The 25,535-nt window shown below is 32.2% G+C and overlaps 1 protein-coding gene across 1 annotated transcript in view; it reads right to left on the bottom strand.

Annotated features, from left to right (window-relative positions):
* The window catches only part of Mipol1 (mirror-image polydactyly 1), a 323,741-nt gene that overhangs the window by 185,752 nt on the left and 112,454 nt on the right, over positions 1 to 25,535 (bottom strand). Inside the window, exons 8-10 of the mRNA XM_026408983.1 lie at positions 17,009 to 17,138; positions 3,399 to 3,432; positions 2,969 to 3,139 (exon numbers count right to left, since the gene is read on the bottom strand). Of these exons, the coding sequence (XP_026264768.1) occupies positions 2,969 to 3,139; positions 3,399 to 3,432; positions 17,009 to 17,138 (335 nt within the window). The remainder of the gene's footprint in view (positions 1 to 2,968; positions 3,140 to 3,398; positions 3,433 to 17,008; positions 17,139 to 25,535) is intronic.

Below are 25,535 nucleotides of genomic sequence, written 5' to 3'. Positions count from 1 at the left end.
TCTTCTGGAAATGTTTTCTTCTGTTGCTTTCCCTGACACACTTGTTAGTTTCTATTTACCTCATTTAACATTCTTAAATTTCCTCTTAGATTCTCCTACTTTTCCAACTACAAATATTGGCATACCACAGAGCTTGGTCCTGGGGCTCTCTTTTTTCTCAATGACCTTTCTCTAGTTTTATGTAGTACCACAGCTTTAATTAGCTATGCGCTGATGGCTCAGTAACTAACTGCCTGCTCAGTGTTTTCATCTGAATTTTAAATAATCATCTCAAATATATATATATATATATATATATCTCCAAGAGAGAGTTTAATTTCCCTCCCCAAATATGTTTATCACAATCTCCCAAAGTCTCCATCACAAAAGAGAATATATCTACAGTGTTCATGCCCAAACATGGGAGTCAGCTACAACTCTTCCTGGCCCCTTCTTTCCAAATCCGGTCCATTTTCAAGCCCTGTTTACTCCAAAATACTTCTATAGATCTAAACTTGTTTATCTAAGCCATTATTATGGCTTTATCTTTTGCTTATACTATTTCAATAGCTCTTGTCTTTCAATAAAATTTTGATAAAATTTCTACTCCTGGCCATAATCTACAATGTCACACAGAATTTTCTACTACCTATGACCTCTGTCTAATCTCTTGCCACTATCTTCCTTGCTCACTAGACTTTAATTGGATACAAGTTTGATGCATTTGCATCATTGCCTTAAGTATGTGTCCATCTCTCAGAGCATTGTTGATCTCTCCTTTTCTGATAGAATATTCTTTCTACAGCTCTTTGCAGGGCTAGACCTTCCTCCCTTTTCATGTCTTAGGTCAGCTACTCACCTTAACAGAAGCCTGATCATCCTAGCAATCCTATCAACTGCAGTTCATTCATTATCTTTTTATTTTCATCCTACCACTACTGTAATTTATTTATTTGTTGTTTGCTATCTATATATAGCAAATATAAGTTTTAAAGGAGTAGGAACCTTTTAGATTTTTATCATTGTTTCAGTTCCCAGCACAAGGCTCATACTAGGTACTCAATAAAATGTGGATGCATGAGTATTTCACTAACTTTTTCTAGTTTACCATATCTTGAAATAGATGTAAAGTGATCTATTAGTTCAATAGTTTATAAAGCTAAAGAAATGAAAGTTTTTAGCTTTATCCTCTAATTCTAGATATTTCTATAACTGTAATATAATGCACAAGAATAAATCAGTCCATTTTACAAATTCAAGAATCTTTTCCGATTCTAATCTGAAGAAAAATGTCACATTTCCACATCTAGTATAGGACAGAACCATTTGTGGCAGACCAACACTCTAGCCATGAACTAGAAAAGCCAGAATAAACAAAAAAATCATCAGAATAAATGCACAAAATTATGTGGCTGTAATAATGACTGGAATGGCTATGATCCTGAAGAGGGGCTAATTAGAGAGAGGTAATTTGAAGTCTGCACTCGTTTTTTCTCCAGAGTTTTACAGATTTTAGGTATGGCAAAAGGACAGAGAAATCAGACTTTGACTAGGAGGACAGAGAAACCATGCAAACTTTGGCAGTTAGATAGGACCGAATGACAAAATTGGAGGAAACAGAAGATTTCTCCAGAGTCTTACAATGCTGAGGAGACAATACTGACAGGATCTGGCAGGAGTAGGTCCTCAGGAATACTAAGCTGTGAGTTTGGAAGGATTCATCCAAAGTACTAGGGTGAGACAAAGACTTACCAAAAATTCCGTCCCAGTCTCCAAGGGTGATGATAAACCATTTGTATTGTGTTAGAAATAAGGTAATAGGAAACATTTTATGAAGTAGGAGAAAAAAGGAACAACTGGCTGTGACAGTCTTAAGCAGGCTGGAAAAAAATATGAATTAGAGCTGGGTGTGGTGGTACATGCCTGTAATACCACCAACTCAGGAGGCTGAGGCAGGAGGATCACAAGTTCAAGGCAAACCTCAGCAACTTTGCAAAGCTGGAGACATGTATGAACTCACTGGGGATGAGAGATATCTGCAATCAGAGTCCTAGAGTAAGTGAGTTAGAAAGATAGTAGGTGGAATTCAGAAGCATGATACTTGAAACTCAGATGAGTAATGACCAAGAATACGATATGACCATAGAGTACATGGCTGAAGTAGTATACTAGTGGAAGGAGAGAAATTTCAGGAAATCAGAGACTGGCACATTGCAAGGGTCAGTTATATAGATATTTAATTCACAAAGAATTAATTATGACAGGGGTTGGTTGAAGAGAAAGAGAAGCAGATCTTAAAATCTTCCTGAAACAAGGAAAATGACACAGGAATATGTACATGACTGTGACAAGATTGTGTACTGGGCAGTGTTTTCTGATGCATGAGATTCAAAGCTAGAGATGTTTAGAAAGGAAAAAGAAACAATGATCTAAAAACATGGGCTCAGTAGTATAACTGGTATGGGAAAGAATACAGCCACTTCTAGAGAAGATGCAGTGGAGCTAGTAGACTCAGGGAGGAAACAGTTTGAGTTAGAGCAGGAAGTGCAAGTCATGCTCAGAAAAGAATATGCTAATAATTTGACCCATTCAACTATGTTTACTAATGATACCAAATTAGGCATTGGGAATAAAACAGTAATAAAGGCAGAGTCTCAGCCTTCACAAAACTGGAACTTGAAAAAAAAGTCCAGTATACAAGAGATTACTTTGAGAATAAAATAAAATTTTAATAACAAATTAACGTGTTATAAAACAAGTTTTATTTTACTAACAAAAGATGATGCATTCAATTTTATAAAGAAATGAGGATGCATATTTTGAACAGTGGTAGAAGGAAATTATGTAAATATTTTAATATATCTAATCATGAGTATAAACTCTAAAAACTAAAGATAATTAATAATATTTGGGCAAGAATCACTCTTTAATGGATAAAAAAGAGGGGGAAATGGTAATTATATGCTTTTTCAGATACATGCATAGTTACCTGAGACAAAGCAGCATCCCGTTCTTGTATCACTGCATTCATTTCTTCGGCAGTTATTCTCTTTTTACATTCCTTGGTCTTGTAGATTCTATCCACAATTACAGCTCCATTCTTCTGAATAGCTATTCCTGTGTCGGCATTGTTTATTCTGTTCAGTAATTCCTGTAATGTCTACCAACACCATTATATGTTAGTCAGACATGAAGTTTTAATATATTTTATTTAATATAGGGTTTTAATTAATAGGCACATGTGAATTGTAAATTGACTGAGTGAAGTTATTGAATTTTCATATTGCAGCAAAGATGTACATTATTAGTGTGTCAATTCTTCTTTTTCCCACATCTTAGTTCTTGAAACCCACTCAATTGAACTTAAGCCTCTAAGATATAAGACTGACATCAAGAAATCTCCTCAGAGAATGGCTTACCATGTCATTTTCTTCAGGGTTAATATTTTCTAGCCTAGAAAAAAGGGACACAGAAAGCCTGATCAGTAGCATTTCCTTAGTGCAGCAAAATGAGTTCGCTTTTTAAATCTTTAGAACCTCAAGTAATTTCATTCGACTAGTCTTTAGAGTCAACCATGACACTGAACATATTAAAGTGCCACCTGCTCGACTCCATCTTTCAATAATGCTCTATATCTTCTGCACTGACTTCAGACTGTTAAGTTATTAATGTTTACTGCTATATATGACTACAAGGATCAATTGTTCATATGTGCTTAGATGAAGAAAGTTCCCCAGTGATAGAAGCACTCATTCTCATCATTATATTTATTCCTGGACTTCCAATTCTTAACAGAAACTGTATTTCCTCTTTTGTGGATGCCATCACAAGTAAAACAAGGCAAGTATTTTTATTTCAAAGTTTAACTATGTTCCCTCAAAAACAGTGACAAATAATTACACTAACTTTGACCTGAAAATCTCTTGCTGCTATCTATTTGTTAAGACAAATACACTATATAGACATGCTGACCAAAATTGGGCCACATTTTAACATTGCTATTTTCTCTTTTTTTAAGGAATCATTCAATTTAAAGACAAAGAAAATAAACTGGATCCCCTCATAAATACACTGTCTCAAAAGAGGCATGATGTTTATAGAACAACATAAATGTTGATGGACTGAAGGAATGTCTGAAAGTAAACAAATTCTAAGTGACAGACATTAGAAAATTTCTAAAATATAATTTAGGTAATTATTAAATTGGGCAAATTAAAGGAGAACCTGTAATGGATATTAGTGAAATGATACAGATTCTAGAAACAATCTCAATTATTTAAAAATTACAATAAAAAGTTTAGATAATCAAGTTCCTGTTTTTTCAAGATTAACCCCCTCTCCAAAACTGCATTCCTATGATTTAATATTAACTACACAGGATCCTGGGCCCATGAATTTAGAATTCAGAGTTTAAATAGTTAGAATGACTGCACCTAAAAGTACATGATATAATTTTTCATTGCTGGTAAATTAATTTGAACTGCTTTTGGTGAGTCTACTGTGCTAAGTCTCATAGGTGGTGCATAAGTGAGCACAGTTAACCACTTAACATTTGGATCTCAATAAATACTACATTAGGAAAAATTAAAATAAAATTATTTGATAAATATGTCACAAAGTTGTTGCAAACTCCACAAATGGATGAAATCACTGCACTCAAGGTAGTAATTTTAAAACACAGCATCAAGGTAGTAATTTTAAAACACAGCATCTTAACAGAAAAAATATATAAACATATTAAAAAGTGACATATAAAAAGCTATCTCTGTATATTCAAATAGTGTATAACAGGAAGGCATAGTAATTTTGAATTATATATAACAATGCATTTCAAACTACTAAAACCTGCTTGAATTCACATTTCAGGAAGAGCAAATACTCTTGTCTTTTATCACTTTTTCCTCCAAAATAAATCGAGTTTTCAATGATGCTACTTAACAAAGCTTGTTCTATAAGAATTGTGAAGATAAGTATTTCTTTTCTTTACTCAACTGAAAAAGCAGAAAAGTATGATAATAAAACCCTTACATTTATTTATGGTCACAGTACAAGTATTTGGGGACTATCAGTAGCATTTAACCATTAGCTATTGGATGGCTAAATATGATTTTTAAGAAAGTCAAATGTCGGGGGCTGAGGCTGTAGCTCAGCGGCAGAGTGCTTGCCTAGCATGTGTGAGGCACTGGGTTCGATCCCGAGCACCACATAAATAAACAAAATAAAGGTATTGTATCCAGCTATAACTAAAAATAAAAAATAACAAAAGAAGGAAGTCTAGATTAAAAAAAAAAGAAAGTCAAATGTCATGGGAAATATCATTTTAATATTATGCTTTTAAAAATGAAATCAGATGAAGAACTGATTATGGCAGTTTCCAAATAAAATCCAATTCACATGTTTAAAAATGTCATAAAAATTACTTCTATTAAACTTGATAATTTAATGTGATAAACCTCAGATTTGTAGACTCCTAAGAATAGTTATCAAAAAAAATTAGTAACAAAAGTAATAAATCTCCATTTTCAGTGTAAAATAGTTATATTACAGGAAGAAAGTAACAATATAAACAGGCTACATAATTTGTACCTACCAGATAATCAATACAATAAAAACTATGGAATTTCTACGTAATACTTGTAAGTTATCTTTAGACATTGTAATGTGAAAAAATATTCTTTAATGAGAGGCAGACGAAGAGTTCAAATGTTTAAAATTAGCACCTCAATAGGAAAGAGTAATATTTTAATATTAGTATTTATTCTAATATTAAATTACTAATATTTTAATATTAGTATTTATTCTAATATTAAAATCACCTAATAATTTTCTAAATCGAAGTCAAATTTTCTCTGAGAACTATATTAGATCCCAGGCATATGAATTTGGCATTCAGACTTTGAGTAATTTGTGTAAATTACTCTGAAAGTACATAATATATAATGACTTATCATCTGCTGATAATTGAACTGGAACTATTTTTGATGAAGTCTACCATACTAGATCTGATTGAGCATGACTGAGAAAAGTCAACCACTTAACATTTGGATCTCTATCTTATTTTATTATTATTTTGTCTAATTGATAAGTGTACTGATACATGGCCATCAAAAGAAAAATAGAACTTTACCAAAAAAATTAAAGAAGGTTAATTGGCGACTTGAAAATTTGCATAGACACACATAACTTATATTTCTCTATTTGTGTTTTGTAAGTCTCAAGGAGTATCTGTCAGAGATATCAAAAATTGATTATATTATAATTTAATCTATTAGATCACATGGAGTAGGGATCAGTGAACATTCTATAAAGGGCCAGATAATAAATAATGTAGGTTTTGTCTATGTTTACTGTCATAGCTACTAAACTTTGTAGTGTAAAACCAACTATAAATAACATATATGTGAATGAGTATGGTTTGGTTTTAATAAAATTTTATTTACAAAATCAGGAGGTGGGACGCATTTGTATCATAGGTTCTTAGTTTGCCCAACCTTGATAGATTATTGTAAAATAAGACCAGATCTTTGATGTTAGTACAGTAAGTGCTGATTCAGTATACTTGGCATAATTTTCTAAGCTGGTTCATTCAACATCTAGTTAAAAATTAAGAATTAACAAAAGTAATTTTCAGAAAATTAAATCCAGGCCTACAATAACTATACCACTTACTATATTACTTAAAACAACACAAACGTTAGACAACCTACCTACCTTTTCATAAAAGAGAAAATTTGGAACGGCTATATAAGCCTTCAATTTTCCATAAAAGATAACTCTGGGGAACCAGGGTTTACTGGTACATGTATAGCATATAACAATTTATTGGTTTAGTAAAGACTTAAAATTAATAGATGGTGTTACACAAAATATAGCTAACCAACTATAAATTACATTTCATTAATACAAGCTTTACAATTAGACAAAATAATCTCAACCTTTTGTAAACTCTAAATTATGCCTACTACAGTCTAACTTGACAGTCATGATAACTGGTAAGAATTTGCTGAAGTAAATGTCCATGGGCTCAAGTTTCAATTGATTTCCTATATCATGCAAATTCTAATTGACAACCTTGCACTCTAAGTAAAAGAAACCATCCATGAAATGTCACATTTCTTGATTTATTCCTAAATAAGTCAATATCATCTTTTACCTTTCTGAAGCTATAGTCATTCACTGTTTTCAATGTGAAAAGCATAATATTGACTTCAAGTGATAAAGAACTAGTGATCAGCTAACCAGAAAATTTTGAGTTGTTTGCTTTTATTCTCATTTTTTGACAGCATTACATGTGATATACTTAAGAAAAATTAACAATAACAAAGAGACTAAAAACAGATATAAACTCAAAAGTTTGAGTGTACGTATGAAAACATATGTATATTAGTAGTATACCTAAATCATTTTAACTTGAATCCTTTTAACTTTTTTCCTACTTTTGGATGAAAACCAAAAAAGTAAAGAAAGAAAAAAAAACACTGGTAATTGAAGAGGTAAAGGAAAGTAGAAAGGTGTCAGAATAAGACTAGGTTGACACTACAATACAGAAATAAAAAGAAAGTCAGAAGTGGCAAAGGAGATCAGACAAAAGATGGAGGAAACTTGAAGGTTATAGAAAGCAGGAAATAGGGCATTAAAAAAAGGTAAAAAAATAAATCGTACAATTTCATCCTATATTCAATGCCTCTAAATATGTTTCACAGTTAAGCAAAGTCTGGTTATAAATTTGATGCATATTTTTAAAAGTTTAGTCTAAAATGCTCTCTTGAAGGTTCAGAATCAAAGATAGCTGAGGAGAAACAAACCTCTATACTAACATCTGACACAAGGCTGACATATTATTCTGTTTTTGTATAGTCTGTATGCTGAAGCCCACCGATCTGCACCCCCAGACTATGATACAGTAGAAGCCCTTCTTATAAACTTTCTAGAAACCAATGATTCTGTTTATCAGTTAGTACTGTTTTAAGTATCAGTGTAACTATTTAGATGATATTCCTAACTAAATTGGTACCATAATAATGTGTCCCCAGTAACTAGAACTATAACTGACATAGTATATGTTCCATAAATATTTATTAATTGGATTAATTAATTTAAAGAAAAGGCTTAGGTCTGTTTTCCTTTTTCCCATTCCTATTCCTCTGTAACACTAATGCTACACAGAGAAATGAAAAAGGCTCTGCCTAAAGGAATGCTAATTTCAATATACTGTAATAAAAAGTATAACAAATAAATGTACAAATTAAAATATATACAATGGAAGAAAACAATGAGGAAAGAACAGGCTCTATTTAGATATATTTTGGCTAAAGAGAATAAACAAAATTAAGAGATCAATTTAATAGGGATTCTGAGAAGTTTTGGCTTGGATATGTAGGCAGATGGTTGTGTCACTGATCAGGATAAGGGATTAAGGAGAAGGATCAGGTTTTAAGAATGAATTAATAAGTTTCATTTTGGATATGCTAAGTTTGAGTTGCCTGGATAAATCTGAGGTAGATAATTCCAATAATGTGGCTTGATTGACTTTGAGTCGTTGGCCAAGTAGCTTAAAGTTTTTTGTCTATAAAACATGAATATCATCTACCTCAAAAGAGTTATGATGCTTTATGAAAAATAGATTTGTTATATTTGGGGAGTGAATTTGATTTTGTAAGAAGCAAAAAATAAAATCCATTCAGAAACAAATTTCATGAACAAAATGGGTGATCAATCTAACAAAATCTATGGACATACCTATACTATAACAATACTATTTAGCAGTTGATAAACAACATAATAGTACTCTTCTAAAAAAGAGATCTAAAGTTTAATTTTTTTAATTAGACATAATACTTGTACATATTGATGGGTGGTGTATAGTATGATAATTTTATACATGCACACAAAAGGTAATGATCAAATCAGAGCAATAAACCCCATTTCCTCTAATGTTGATAATTTCCATGTGTCTTAGATTTCAATAGGTACACAGCTGAAAAGTTTTATGAAGCATTCACTTTGAAAGGTATGTGTAAAACCGTCTGATTCCAGAAAGGACCTCTGCAATTATGAACAAACTGATTCTAAAATACATATGGAAAGGCAAAGGTACTAGAATAGTCCAAAGAATTCTGTAATAAAAGAACAAAATTTAAGGACATCTGATTCCAAAATCTAATATAAAGATTCAATAATCAAGACTGCATAATATTGATAAAGGGATAGACATAGACATATAACAATGGAACTGAATATCATGTCCACAAAACGACCACAAAAGGCCAATTTACTTTTGACAAAGGTATAAGAATTTAATGGAGAAATGACAGCTTTTTCAACAAATGGTAGCAGAATAAATGAATTTCCATAAATAATAGGGAGGAAAAAAAGGAACTGGATATGCACTTTACACCTTCCAAACTTACTTCACACGTTCGATAAAAATTATCCATAAATGAATCACTGCCCTACATGTAAAACACAAAACCTTCTAGAAGCAACAATACAGGAGAAAATCTGTGTGACTTTCCATTTGGCAATGAGTTTTACAGGCAACATCAAAAACAGAATCCATGAATGAAAGTAAAAAACAAATAATAAGACAGGTCTTATTAAAATTTAAAAGTTGTGTTTTACCAAAAATACTGTTCAGAGATTAAAAAACTAAATTGTGGACTGGAAGAAAATATTTGCAAACCACATATCTGTTAAAGGACTTATATACAGTATATAAATAACTCTTTAAATGATGAGAAAAAACACAATTTAAAAATTGGGGGCTGGGGTTGTGGCTCAGTGGTAAAGTGCTTGCCTTGCACGTGTGAGGCCCTGGGTTTGATTCTCAGCACTACATAAAAAAATAAAAATAAAAATATTGTGTCCATCTACAACTAAAAAAAATTTTTAATGGAAACAAATATCTCAATAGACATTTAACCAAAGAAGATATATTAATTTGTTATAAGGGAAATGCAAATTAAAATATTAAGAAACCTATACAAACCTATAGACTCTAAGGCTAACATTCAAAGCAAGAAACAAAACAAAAACAACAATTCCAAATCCTGGCAAGGATGTAGGGCAATAGGAACTCTGATTCATTGCTGGTGGGAATGAAAAATGGTTTATTTTTCTCTGCAAAAGAGTTCAACAGTTTCTTACAATTTTAACATATATTTAAAATATGACCTTGCAATTGTGCTACTAGGTTTACTCAACTGATTTGAAAATGTTACATCCAGACAGAAACCTGTATGCAAATGCTTATAGCAACTTTATTCAAAATTACCCAAACTTGAGGCAACCAGGATATCATTTACATAGATGAAAAGATAAGTCAATTGTGATACACCTACACAATGGAATATTATACTACAACAACAACAAAAAGAACATATTATTAATTCACGGGTCAACACTTTGCTGAGGGAAATAAGCCAGACTAAAAAGGTTATACATATTTTTATAATTTCAATCATATGGCATTCTAGAAAAGGAAAAACTATTGGGGCAGGTAACAGGTAAGGAGGGAGGTTGGGGAGGGAGGCAGTGGTAACCACTGATTTGAATAGAAAAAGCATTGAGGATATTTAAGTGGGAGAATTACTCTGCATCCTTGACACCATGCTTCTATCAAAACTTTATAGAGCACAGAGTAAACCTTAATATATGCATATAAAAAGAATCAATCAGAAGGACAAAGAATCCTAAAATAGCACACAGACTATGATAAAAAAAAAAAAGCCTAAGAACATAACAAACAAATGGCATAATCTTACTTAAAGAAGTGGGGGTTGGGGGTGAGGTTGTGGCTCACTGATAGAATGCTCGCTTAGCATGTTAGAGGTGCTAGGTTTGATCCTCAGCACCACACAAAAATAAATAAATAAAATCAAGGTATTGTGTCCAACTACAATTAAAATAAATAAAGTAAAAAAAATAAGTCAGGGTTGAGGAAGAAGGCAACCTAAGTCAATAAACTGTAAGACTAAAGAAACTGAAAGTAGTACAGTCTCATTAGTAAAGCTGTCTTTCATGGGGATAGGGGTTTATGATCTAGAAAGAAGTATAATATATGCTGGAGTTGAATAAATAAATTGGATAATGTTTGGTGGGAGCCAAGTTTCTCACTGTTGAGACATGGAAACTATAGATGAACAAGAGGAGAAGGCTAGAATGAACTGTGTCATACTGGATTAGAATTAAGGATGCATCAGTATGAATTTATGTTTAGCTTAATATAGATACAGACAGGTTCACAAATAGAGATATTTACGTGTAAACCAGCATATACAGATACCTTTCCTACTTTGTTGACAGGGACTAAAAAGTAGTCATATTCCAACAACTATGGACACACCTGGCATCCAGATCTTGGTTTCCGATGTTTTCCAATAAATATAACTAGAGCTAAGTGGAGAAATGGCTGATTCTAGGAGTGGGGCCCTATATGTTCCTAAAAAAAGGTGACCCTACAACATCTTACAAATGCTAGAAAGTAACCAATCAGGTATTATTACCCTATGTGCACATATGATTATACAACCCATGTAACTTTATATCTACTGTCATGTATAACTAATTAGAGCAAATAAAAATATAAAATAAATTTAAAAAAGAAAGTGTTCAAAAATTAAAAGAATGGGGACATATGAAAGGGATATAGGAGCTAATCTGAATAGCTTCCAATGGTCAAAGATAGAACAACCCAAATAAGAGAATCAATATAGTACTAGATTATAATCCAAAATATTAAATGACCATCCATGAGTCCATACTGATATAAGTGGGTGAATAAATAGGGAGACAATTCCTTTATTGAAGAATTATAAATAATTTATGTAGATTTCTCTCCTGAAGGAGGTTATGCTAATAAGCTTTATACTACTAAAACAAATACTTGAGATAATCAATTTACAAAGAGAATAAGTTTATTTTAGCGGTATGAATTTTGGAGGTTTGAATCCATGATCAGTTGGCCCTCTTACTTTGGGCTTATGGTAAGAAAGCATATCTTGGAGAAAGTGTGGTATGGAGAAAAATTGTTCACCTCATGGCAGGGAACAACTGAGAGAAAGAGGAAGGGGCCAGAGTTCCACTATCCTCTTTAAGGGCACAATCCTCAAAGACATGAAGACCTTCCACTAGGCTTCACTTATTGGAGGTTTTACCACTTTCAACAGTGTCAATGTGCAGAACAGCCATTAAAACCTGAGTTTGGGGGGGAGATTCTAGATCCAAACTATGCAGAAGTAAAACTCAACAACCTCTTGTCCTCATTCTTGAGTATGGGCTATACTTAACATTATGCTTCCAAAAAGTAGAGTATGAAAATGGGAAAGGAAGTAACTTTACAGTAAAGAAACCTGGCACAGCCTTGCTTGGGCCAAGTGGTCAAAGTTTATATTTTTGGTAGTAAGTCATGTTAATAGACTATAACCTTGAAATGATATAATGAGAATGGCATTCACTTCTGTGATCTTCACCCTCAAAACTAATAAACTCAGTCTAACCATGAGAAAAACTTTAGAAAAGCTTAAATTGAGAGAGATTTTGAAAAATACATGACTAAACTATCAAGGCCATCAAAAACAAGAAAAATGTAAGAAAATATCACCCAACAGGGCAGGCTAAGGAAATATAACAATTAAATGTAATAAAAACATAAACATAAAACAAACCATAAAAAAGGACTTTAGGAAAAATTAGTGAAATCTAAAAACAAACTATGGAGTTTAGTTAATGATTATATAGTAATGTTGAATTCTAATCCATGACAAATGTATTATAGTAATATAAGATATTTACTATAAGGTAAACTAAATGAGGTAACTTTTCTATCCTGGTAACTTTTCTGAAAATAAAAAATGATTCTAAAATTAAAAGTTTATTCAAAAATTAGAAGTCCAAGTAAACATGGCATATGAAAGTCTGTAACATATAATCCCAAGAAGAGAAAATAAAGGCTGTATTAATGAAGAATCTATATAGAAAAAAACAGTATCAGAATTGCCCATTTTTTACTACAATGATGAAATAAATAAAAGTCCCAAAGTATTCAAGATATACACAAGAACAGAGAGCATGAACTCTCAATGAACACTAAAATCCCTATGTAGAATGCTTAACCTCTAACAAAAGGGGCATACAAATACAGGAAGTTCTTTTAGACTTCCATCCACACCCCAACTGCCCAAAGATAAAACAGAACTGTAGCAAGAGAACAATACCTAGTCCAGAAACTGCAACTTGGAGGATTCATCAAGGAAAATTCAACTGTTCCATATCAGAACAAAACAAAATTCTTGATACTGCTTATTTTAAGCATAAGCAAGACACAATAATATTTCATTTACATATATACCTCAAATACAACACAAAACATACCAAGCAAAAGAGACAAGATCACATTTAAAAATAAAAATAAAAATAAAGGTGCTGAATGAATTTCTGTCCTCTCCAAAACTCATACTGAATTTGAATTGGCACTAATATAGTTTAAGAGGTAGGTCTTTGTGGAAATGATTAGGCCACCAGGGCTCCGTGCTCATTACATACAATCAAAAAATTCAATTCTACAATGGGGAGCTCAGCTCCCTTTTGTCTCTGCTTGTCCTTCTACCTACAACCCTGAAATGGCTCATCGAGGAGGTCCTTGACAGATGCTCTCATTGATTTTTGGACTTACTTGCCTCCAGAATTCAAAGACAAAAAATTTCTGTTCATTATAAATTACTCATTCTTAGTTATTCTATTATACCAACATAGACTAACACATAAGGAAATGAAGAAATTTTCTTACTAGTGTTTGCATTTCAGAGGAATACAAAAAGGCCAAGCATTCCATAAAGTTCACAGAGAAAATGTTAAAATAACAGAGTGAAATGCAAAGGAAAAAAATATTTGAGGGCTGGGGATGTGGCTCAAGCGGTAACGTGCTCACCTGGAATGTGCGGGGCGCTGGGTTCGATCCTCAGCACCACATAAAAATAAAATAAAGATGTTGTGTCCACCGAAAACTAAAAAAATAAATATTAAAAAAAATTTCTCTCTCTCTCTCTCAAAAAAAAAATTGAAAATGAAATTCAGTAACCCAGGGGTTCCCTGCAATAAAGAACCCAGGTATAAAAATGCCATATATGGGCTGGGGTTGTGGCTCAGAAGTAGAGCACTTGCCTTGCACATGTGAGGCCCTGGGTTCGATCCCTAGCACCACATTAAATAAATAAATAAATAAAATAGAAGTATTGTGTCCCACTACAACTAAAAAATAAATATATATTTTTAAATGCCATCTATGATCAAAGTTTCAGTAATGATTATTCAATCCTCTTGTACAAAATTACAATTAAACAACAAGGGACCCTTTAACTGTAAAACTAAATACAACTTTTACAAACATTTTTTTAAAATATTAATAAAGAGGAAAAGGGGGAGAGTTTAAAATTCAATTCTTTATTTCATATCTGAGAGTTAAATAATACTGTTTAAATTTGACATATTGCATACAAAAATTTTGATGTCTTAATATTTTAATATTTTTCAGTCTCCTGTCCTAAAACTAGAATTTTTTTAAAGGGATTAATGTTTCTTATTGAGAGAACACATTCTGTAATTCAGTTTTCTTCAGGTTCTCTTTGACTATTATTCTTATATTCAATTCTTATATTCAAGTACACAGCCCTTGAAATGAGCCAGGTATCTAAATATTTTAGATATTTACTAAGTCATATAGTCCTCAGAAGAACTTGTGTAAGTTGGGCCTTATTTTATTCATTTAGATTAAAAACAACAACAACTGAGTCCCATTGACTCTAAGTAATTTGTATACAGTACAGCTAGGAAGCAGCAAAGCCAAAATGCAAAGACAGATTACGGGTCCAGAATCTATCCTCTTAACCTGTACACTACACTGGCTCTCAAATAAAACAGCATGTAGTGAATGAAATCAACATACCAAAAGATACCTGCGTTCCCATGCTTACTGCTGAATTTTTCACAATAGTGAAAATATGGAATTAACCAAAGTGTCCATGAGCAGATGAATGGATAATGTGGTCTTTTTATACAATGGTATATCATCTAGCTTGTATTAGTCAGCTTCCTGTTACCATGACCAAATATCTGTGACTCAACTTATAAAGGGTGATTTTGGCTCAAGGTTTCAGTTTATGGCCACTTGACCCTACTGTCTTTGGGTCTGTAGACAATAGTTCATGGTGGGGAGGAAGAGATGGAGGAATCTGTTCACCTTACAGTGGCTGGGAGCAAAGAGAGAAGAAGGGGCTGGGTCCCAATATCCCTTTCAAGGGTACCTCCACAGTGACCTAACTTACTACATAAGGCCCACATTAAAAGTTCCACCATCTCCTAATAGTACCACAGGTTAGCCTTTAGCATGTGGGTCTTTGGAAGACATTCAAGATGCAAACTCTAGCAGAGAAAGAGATATGGAAAAGGAGGAAGAAAGGGAGGGATAGAGGGATGGGAAAGAAAAGGAGAAGTGAGAAAAGGAAAAGAAAGTTGAGGAGGAAAGGAAGAAAGAAAAAAGAAAGGAATGCCACCATCATTTGTGGCAAAATAGATGGAACTGGAGAACATTAAGTGAAATAAGTCAGGTACTAAAACACACATACTACATATTCTTACTCAAATGTGAAAGCTAAAATGTTGATCTCAAAGAAGGAGTGGAATACTGATTATGTAGTGGGAATGCTGGATAGAGGGAGTTCGGATAATAGTACCAAAATACTGTTAGAAAGAAGAAAATAATTATAGTGTTCTACAGCATAGTAGGGTGATTATAGTTCACCATAACATATTATATACTCTGTGAAGAACTAGAAGAGAGGACTTTGAAAGCTCCAAACGAAAAGTAATGATAAGGAGGTGGAAATGCTAATTATCTTGATTTGATTGGTGCATTCTGTATATGTTGAAATATCATATTGTATTCCATAAATATGTGTAATTATTATGTGCCAATTAAAAAGTAAAATTTAAAAATTTTAAAAGATGGTTATTTGGGAGCAGAAAGTGTGAAATTTAAGTAACTTTTGTTTGCATTTTTCAATGAATTTAATGTTTATGAAGAGTCTCTATCAATCTTTAAAAAAATGAAGTCATTAATAAAAAAAAAAGCAAAAAAAAATTACTAACCACAACCTGTGAACATTTTCATTGTTAATTTTTGTCTCCCTAATGTGCCATGTTTTAATTAGCACTTTACTGATCTTCCTGAGACTAGTATAATAATGGACAAAATAAACATGACATAGGTGTATTCCTTGATCATCATTAAATATTAGATTACTATATTCTATCTAACTTTACAGGTAACATATTTCTAGAAGCACTTTCCTTAGACTAGCATCATTTGTACCATCTGGTAATACCTCAAGTCCCATCCCAGACTGTGTGAATCAGAATGTGCACTCTAGTACGATTCCCAAGATATCAGATTGTACAATAAAATTTGAGAAGTACTTATTCTAGGATATTATCTTTCTAAGTGTCATCCATTATTTACCTACTTAATTCACCTGGGTTGTAAAAATTATAAACCCTTAGGCTCTACCCTATTCCAAGTATTACTAAAGTTAAAAGTCACAGCTAAAATAACAAAGGTAAAAAGTAATGGAGTAAAGGAATAGGTATATTAAGCAGAGAGAAGTGAAAGATGCAGCTAAATAAAATAATATTATTAAGAAATAATATTATCAAGAAAGTGATAATAATAAGAGATAATGAGAAAAAATAAGGAGTCAAGTAGGAAAGCAGGGTAAGGACATTGACAAGAGAACTAAGAAGTAGTAAAGTGACTGTATTGAGAGTAATATATACTTCAATTAAAAAAAAAAACAAAAAACTTCTCACCCTGGCAGGCAAATCTAGCATGCCAAAGGTTTTAGAAAAGATTGTGGGGACATGCAATATTTTAATGTAACAATAATTATCAGCAATAAGTTGAACAGGTAATCACCACATAATACACACATTTCATAAATGTTCCTAATATCATATATGATTTTAAATGTATACATACGCTTTTAGAGATATTTCCAAATGCTTGGCTCGTGTGATTGCTTCATCTCTCTCCTCAATGGCTAATTTCAGCCTAGACATAACAGCTTCATCTCGTTCCCTCTGTGCAAAATACACTTCTTCAACCAGAGCTACCAAAATAGATTACTCACAATCAATCAGAGAAAACAAAGGAAAAAGGTTACATCTACCAAAAATAAAATATATAATTCCATCATTTTAAGGAACATTTAGGTTATGAAATCAAGTTAGCATCAACTAATCATATGAGAAAATGTTACTTTTAATAGTTATTGCCAAACTGTGATACCATTTCACACCCAACAAAGAAGCAAACATTAAATGGTCCAAGAATAAATGTTGTGACCTTCTGAAACAAAGAAAATCCTCATGTACACTGTATGAATGCATATATATATTTCTACAACTGTATTAAGAGCAATTGGGCAATAGTTATTAAAGTTGAGCTCACTGTGTAATCTAGAAAATACCGGTGTTTTGGAATATAGTCTGGAGAATTTTTTGCAAAAGAAAAAATGTGTACAAAAATACTGTAGCATTGTTTATAGTAAGAAAGACACAGAAATAAACCAAATATCTGTCAACATGAGTGGGAATAAATAAATCACTATAAATTCAGAATGGAACACTACCCATTATTTAAAATAAAGTAACTATGGATAGATGGCCAACCTCAAAATCAAAAAGTTGGCAAAATAGCAAGTTGCAAAATAAAACAATTCTACCTACTATTTTTGCATAGAGAGCTAGAAAAAAAATGAGCATTATCCAAATTTAAAGGAGGAGCTATCTCAGTGGGAAGATACAAGAAAAAGAAAATAAATAAATCAAGGAAGAACAAAAAGGGGCAGAGTTATACTGGTTTGGCACAACTTATCTGCACAGAGCAAGGGGTACGACATAGGTGACAAAATAAATAGAGTCTCTTAGATTTGTATAGCTCTTATGTGGAGAGCTTCGATGTTATCTGAAATTGTTATTTCTGAAGCATAATTTCTATTGTTGATATACTTCAGACTTTAGATAATTTCAAAAATACCACTGTAATGTTACACAAAGAAGGTCTCAAATACTTGGATCACCAAACCAAATTACATATATATATATATATATATATATATATATATATATATATATATAGTTAAACCACAAAATAAGCTTGGAAAAATTGCTTGACATGTTCTTTTATTATATAAAACACTGGATTCATACTCAAGACTTCTTATAGATTAATACACAGTTGATCAAAATAGTTATACTATTTAAATTTTAAGTGGTAAAAATCCTGAGAATAAATCAATTATATCTTTTTCATGGTAGATTATGAAAGAACACAAGTGTAAAATGTAATACATAATGTCAAAGCAAAAGTCAAAACCCACTTTCCAGGGGCTGAGTCTAAAGGAAGAAAAGTATATACATTCATTCATCAAATGTTTATCAAACTTCTATGTCAGTCATCCATTTAGTTTTAAGGGCAATGAATATAGTAGCCATTTAATAAGTCTTTACCACTTCCACATTTTATTTCAGGGAGACAGAAAACAGAAAAAATAGACAGAAAGTTAGATACATAAGTAGATAGAACAGGCAGTAGTAAAGGCTTTGGTAAATAAGGCTTCAGGAAAGAACTGAGTGATTTGGTAGATAGGGTACAGAGCAGATTATTTTTGAAAAACTTCTTTAAATAAGTGACATTTCAGCACATTCAAATAAAAAAAGTGTATGTACATATATACTCACATATTAACACACACATAAGAAGGTGTTCTTCTCCCTTTCTCTCTATATGTAAGTAGATAAGAAAGTAGACCAGGAAAGAGAATTAACTATGCAAGGCCTTGGAATTTTTGGCTGAAGCACAAGAAGTGGAAGTGACAGTTTCTGGGAGATCATACTGGGTCTCAAAAGCTGCAATAAAGATTGTATATATCATCTAAGCATGAAAGTAGTTATTATATGGTTCTGAACAAGGAAATGAGAACATCACATTTATGGCTGAATGGGAATATTCTGACTTCTAGATGAGAAATAATTGGGCAAGGGTGGAAATAAAGAGGCTACAGTGGTTATCTAAATAAGAATTCACTTCAGCAACTCCCATAAATGATCCTTTCCCTGGAACTTTAAATTACTCGGAAATAAATATACATACCAACATAGAATTTGGATACTATATATACTAAAAGGAATTCCAGAATAAGAACAGTCTTATCAGATCTGTGTTTTAGAAGCAAACTTCCAGAGATTAGAATACTGCTTGTACATATAAATGTGGGGGTAGGAGGAAAATAGCAGGTTGGAATGTACATATGCCTTAATCTAATATTTATTGTACCAGTCCAGGTGAGAAATAAAAAAATCCTGAACTAAGGCAATGGCAATAGAAATGAAAAAAATAAAAAGAAAATGGGTTCAATTCAAATCAAAAGAGTATGACAATAAATCCTAAGTGTTCAGAAAGTACTGAAATTTTGAGAGAGGGGAAAAAGTCAAAACAGCTGAACTAAGCCACTCCTCAATAATTGTCATAAAATTCTGGGATTAAACAATCTATTCCTCACTACTGCCATAGGGATTCCAAGGCCAAAACAAACAAACAAACAAAAAATTCACCTGATATGCAAGGAACTAGATCTAAAATCCAGCTGTAGTTCTACACAACATGCAGTAAACATATGCTTAACTTTCTCTCCAAATGAACATAACTATAAAATCTTAACAGAGTACATGGCACAGTTATTTGACCAAGAAAGAATACTAGAATTCCAACCACACTGAAATAACCAAGATTTTTCTCTAGTATCCCCTAACCTGAACTGAATGTAGTTTCAATCCCACGGGAGAGCACCGTGGTACACAAAAATTTCAGGAAAACTCTAGTTTTGGTTGGAGGAAAAGTCCAAGAACTCAGAAAAACTGGGACAATCTGTTGCTTTTTACTTTTGTATTCTCCAATTCTGAATGCTTCAGCCCTTAGGCAATCTCACTGGGAGGCATCAGCAACAGAAAAAGCGCTATATGGGAGCCAAAGTTCTAGAGGAAAAGAAGCTAAATTTCCTCTCCATTTTGTGGACTCCGGGAGGATAACAATTGGTATTTCTCTCTCTTCTACTGCCACTGTGAAGCAATCACAAAGTTAGAAGTTAATGCCAGATGATAAAAAATGTGAGGCCTCAAAAATCCAGAAATTCAAGGAGAGAATGGGGAGAAAGTATCTGAGGAAAGCAACACTATAGGAGCTGCATAAGAACCTGCCCTACACATGCATGATCCTTATCAGAATATCAAAGAACCTGAGAAGTTAAATAGTGAACAGAAGCCCCAGGTTCTAGAGGAAACCCTGGCCAAGAACACAAAGGACAAATTGGAACTGACTTTGGAACTAACTACAGCTCACAGAGGCAAGAGGCGTGAATCTAACTACATCAATCCTATGCTAAAACATCAACAGGTTAAGACCTAGATAATATTCATAGTGTCTAGGATAGAATAAAAAAGTATTTGAAATACAAAACCAAAACCAAATAACAACCCCCCCAAAAACAAAACAACAAGAAACCCACAAAATCTCAAGTTGTATGAGAAAAGACGCCAAAATGTCATTTTGCTGATATCAAAATGACAAAGAAATTAGAATTATCTGACAAAGACTTTATTCCATTTCTAAAAATGCAATAAATAAGCAGACCATTGTAAATACTCTAAAGGCAATAAATAACTATGAAATAACCATGACATCAATAACATGAAATTAAAGATAAAACACAAAGAAATAAAAAAGAGCCAAATGGAAAATTTTAGGACTAAAAAAAAAAAAATCATAAAACAATCAAAATCAAAAACTTATTTAGTGACCTTAAATAGCAGAAGGGAGACAGAAAAAGTCAATGAACTTGAAGATAAAGCAATAGAAATGATCTGATCTGAATCACAAAAGAAAAAAAATAAAAAGACTGAAAATAAATAAGCATAGCCTCAGAAAACTATAGAACAACAAAGGTCATACCATCTCTGAAGGAGAGGAGTGTAGTCGTAAAAATTTTCTAGAAATTAATTTTTTAAACTGAAGAAATAAGTGCTGAACAATTCCCAGGTTTGTCAAAGACATAAGCCTATAGGAGAAAGCAGCTAAGTGAATCCCAAACAGGACAAACTAATCCACACTCTCATGTAAAATAATCATACTGCTAAAAATTAAAGACAAAGGATAAATGATGAAAGCAGCCAGATGGGAAAAAAAAAAAACATGATTAGCATGATTTATAGGACAACAGTTCCAAAGACCACAGATTTCCCATTAGAAACTATGATAGCAAAATAGAGAAATGGCAATGCATTTTAAAGGTATTTAAAGAACCATTCACTTAAAATTGTGTATTTCATAAAAAAAGAATACTTCACAAACTGCTGGTGGCAGGGGTGAGGTTGGGGGGAATTGAGCCTCAGTTAAGGAAAACTAAAGAAATAAGCAGGTCTGCTCTAAAATAACTGGTAAAGGACATTCTCCAGGCAGAAAAGAAATGATACTAAAAGGAAACTCTGAACATGAGGAATGAAGGTAAACAAAAGACATAGTAAATATCTGGGTAAATATAATAAACTAGTCTCAATATAATTGAAATGTTAGCTGGCTGAAATAAAAAACATTAGCACTCATGGGATTTTCAGTGTATGCAAATATAATATATAAGAAATGAGCAGAAACAGAGGAAAGTAAAGTCCCTTATTAGGATAAGTTTTCAACCTACCAATTGAAATGGTAAAACAGTAATTTTAAATAAACTGAAATGTTATTTATTCACAAATTATTCATGGAAGTCATGAGTAATGAGAGTTGACTGTATTTAATATTTCCTACAGTACTCAAATATATATACAAGGATATACTAATTAAAATAAAATTGAGAAACTGAAATGGAATACTAAAACAGAGTCAAATATACCCCAAAGAAGACATGAAAGAGAAAACAGAGGGGGAAAAAAGGAAAGCAAATAAAATGATAGCCCTAAATCCAAACATCAGTCAACTAGACAAAGAGAGATTATCAGATTGGATTTTAAAAGGAAGATCAATTATGTATATATAAGAAACTCACTTTAAGTACAATGTTATACAAGTAGATTTTTTTAAAAAATGAAGTTAAATCATGTAAAATAAAAATAAAGCTGGCATGACTAAATTAAGATCAAAATAAATTTAGAGAAAAGAAAATTACAAGGAATAAAGAGTGGTATTAATGATTGATAAGAGAACCATTTCATCAAAGATATGACAATTCTAAATGTGAATACACACATGAAACAAAAATTGACTGATCTGAAAGAATAAGACAAATCTATTATTACAGTTGAAGACATCAACATACTCTGCAACAGGGTAGAAAGAAAATCTGCAACAAGCCAGGCGCAGTGGCACATGCCTGTAATCCCAGGCTCAGTAGGCTGAGACAGGATTTCGAATTCAAAGCCAGGCACTAGGCAACTCAGTGAGACCCTGTCTCTAAATAAAATACAAAATAGGGCTGGGGATGTGGCTCAGTGGTTGAGATTCCTGGAGTTCAATCCCCAGTAACCACCCCCCCACCCCCACCCCCCGTGCAAAAAAAAGAAAATCCATAACAATATAAGAAATGAACAGTATTATCAACCAGGAAGAGTTAAATGACATTAATAAAATGCTTCACCATGAATTAAACCTTAAAAATTTCAAAAGAACTAAAATCATACAAAGTATATTTTTGACCATATAGGAATTAGTAGAAATAAAATTGAAAATAATAACAAATCTACAAATATTTGGATATTAAATAACATATTTCTAACTAATTCATGGAAGAAAAGAGGAATTCTTATGAGAAATTAGAAGTATTTTAACTGAAAAAAAGAAAAAAGAAAATTCTGCATAACAAAAATCTGTGAGAAAGTGAAAGTATTGCCTAGAGAAAATTTCTTTTTCTTTTTTTTTTTTTTTTAAATCAGGGATTGAACCCATGGGTGCTTAACCACAGAGCCACATGCCCAGCCCTTTAAATTTTTTAAATTTTGAGACAGAGTCTCACTAAATTGCTAGGGTCTCCCTAAATTACTGATATTGGTTCTGAACTTGTGATCCTTCTGTGTCAACCTCCTAAGCTACTGGATTATAGGAATGCACCACCATGCCCAGTGACTAGAAAGAATTTTATATCACTAAATGTGTACATTAGAAAGGTCTCAAATCATCACCTAAGATCACATCTGAAGAAACTAGAAAAGACAACCAGGAAAGAAAAAGAGGATCAGGAAAAAGGCAAAGGAAAAATAAGGGGAAATACTAGGGAGTGAAAATGACCAAGTTATGGTGTTTCAGGCATGTACGAACAAGTCATAATGAAACATACTGTAATGTATAAGTATTATGCATGAGTAAAAAAAAAATATTTTTTAATAGAAACGAAAATAAACCGAAACCAACTTCTGTGACTTTAGGTAGGCAAAGATCTTCACTACAAAAACAAAGAATCATCCATTTTTTTTAAAAGGTGATAAATTAGACTAAAATTTAATTCATTAAAAATTTCTGCTCTTCTGAAGAAAATGATAAGGAAATAAAAGCAAGCAATAAACTGGAAAAAAATTTGACTTGTGAGAGTTTTAAAAATTATGTTTTGGACGTGCTTCCTTTATCAGATATTTATTACAATATCAGATACATAAAGGTTGTGCATCCAGAACATAATTTTTAAAACTCTCAAAACTCAGTAATAAAACAACCACCCAATTAAATAATGGGCAAAAGACTTGAAGAGACACATTATCAAAGAAGATATACAGATGGTAAATAAGCAAATGAAGAGGTGCTCAATATTTTTAGTCATTATAAAAATGCAAATTAAAACTACAATGAGATAACTACCTATTTATTTAATGGCTAAACTTATAGACTGACCATAACAACTGTAAACAAGAATGGAGAACAACGGAACTCTCACACACTGCTGGTGAAAATCTAAGATAGTACAAACATAATTTGTCAGATTACCTTTTTTAGAGTTAAAAATATTCCTACCATAAAATTCAGCTATTCCACTCATAGGTACTTACCAAGAGAAATTAAAGCATATGTTCATACAAAAAACTAACACAAATAACACAAGCTAATAATCAAAATCTGGAAATAATTCAAATTTCTATTAGCATATGAATGGATAAACAAAATATATGACAAACTACACTGAAATAACTGAATATTCACCTATATAAAATCAAATGATTTTAACCAACAATTTAGGTAAGTTTAATCAAGAAATTCTTATGAATAGTTTTTGGAAGAAACAGTACTTCTTGGCACAATGTTCATACTTCTTCTATCTTTACTTATTTAAAGGGATCATCATTACTGTTATTTGGCTGCCTGTGGCTATATTACTATGCTACCATCTTATTAATTCATCATGCTGTTTTAAAATGCATTTCTGTCCACAATGTAATAGCCAAAAATGAATTATACTTTTCCATTCTAATTCTATGCAATCTTCTTCCAGGGAAGACAATCATAGTAGCTAAGGGGAAAAAAAATTCTGGTATGGAAAACAGCATAGTGTATAGAAGAATATGGATTTTTATTTAGCTCTAAGCAAGATACTAAATTTCAGCACCTTGTTTTTGTAAATTTCTTCAATTATTTTAGTTGCAGTGCAGGTATATAAAATGGATATAATAAAACAATGTGTAAACTGGGCATGGTGGCACACTCATGTAATCCCGGCAGCTTGGGAGGCTGAGGCAGGAGGATCTCCAGTTCAAAGCCAGCCTCAGCAAAACTGAGGTGCTAAGTAACTCAGTGAGACCCTGTCTCTATATAAAATACAAAATATGGCTGGGGATGTGGCTCAGTGGTCAAGTACCCTTGAGTTCAATCCAAAGTACCAAGAACAAAACAAACCCTAGGTAATTGTTAGGAAAAATTAAATTAGACAATATGCAAAGTCTTGGCCAAATAGGTAAATAAAATAAAGTGGATTCTCACAGACTCACAATGTGACTATGTGTGTGTGTGTGTGTGTGTGTATGTATATATGTATAAATAATGTGATTTTGATTATTTTGAACCACACATATAAAAAAATTGAGTTCAAAGTTTCTCCTTTTTCATTGGCATGAAAAAATTATAAACAAACTGAAAGAGAAATAATTCAGAACCCATTGTATATTTTATGCTGCACACCATAATGACACTAATCTATACAAAGTATCATGATTTTTTGGAAAGTTTAACGAAATTATAAATATGTAAAATTTGTAAGATGATAAGATGTAAAAATCACAATCTCATTACAAATTAACATGGATATGATGTCACCTAGAATATTCTGTCATGGTATACATAAATTAGTAGATTTTAGTAATAAATAATTAGCAAATTTTAAATACCAACAGGTTTCCTACTATTTCTATAAAATGTGATCAGAGCTTCATAAAGCAGATTTAATCCAAGTTATGTTTCACTTTACATACAACAGCAT

This window comes from Urocitellus parryii, chromosome 6 (assembly GCF_045843805.1).
Source record: "Urocitellus parryii isolate mUroPar1 chromosome 6, mUroPar1.hap1, whole genome shotgun sequence".
Classification (NCBI taxonomy): domain Eukaryota; kingdom Metazoa; phylum Chordata; class Mammalia; order Rodentia; family Sciuridae; genus Urocitellus; species Urocitellus parryii.
The sequence above is the reverse complement of the archived record's forward strand: the minus strand, read 5'-3'. Positions and strand labels throughout refer to the sequence as shown.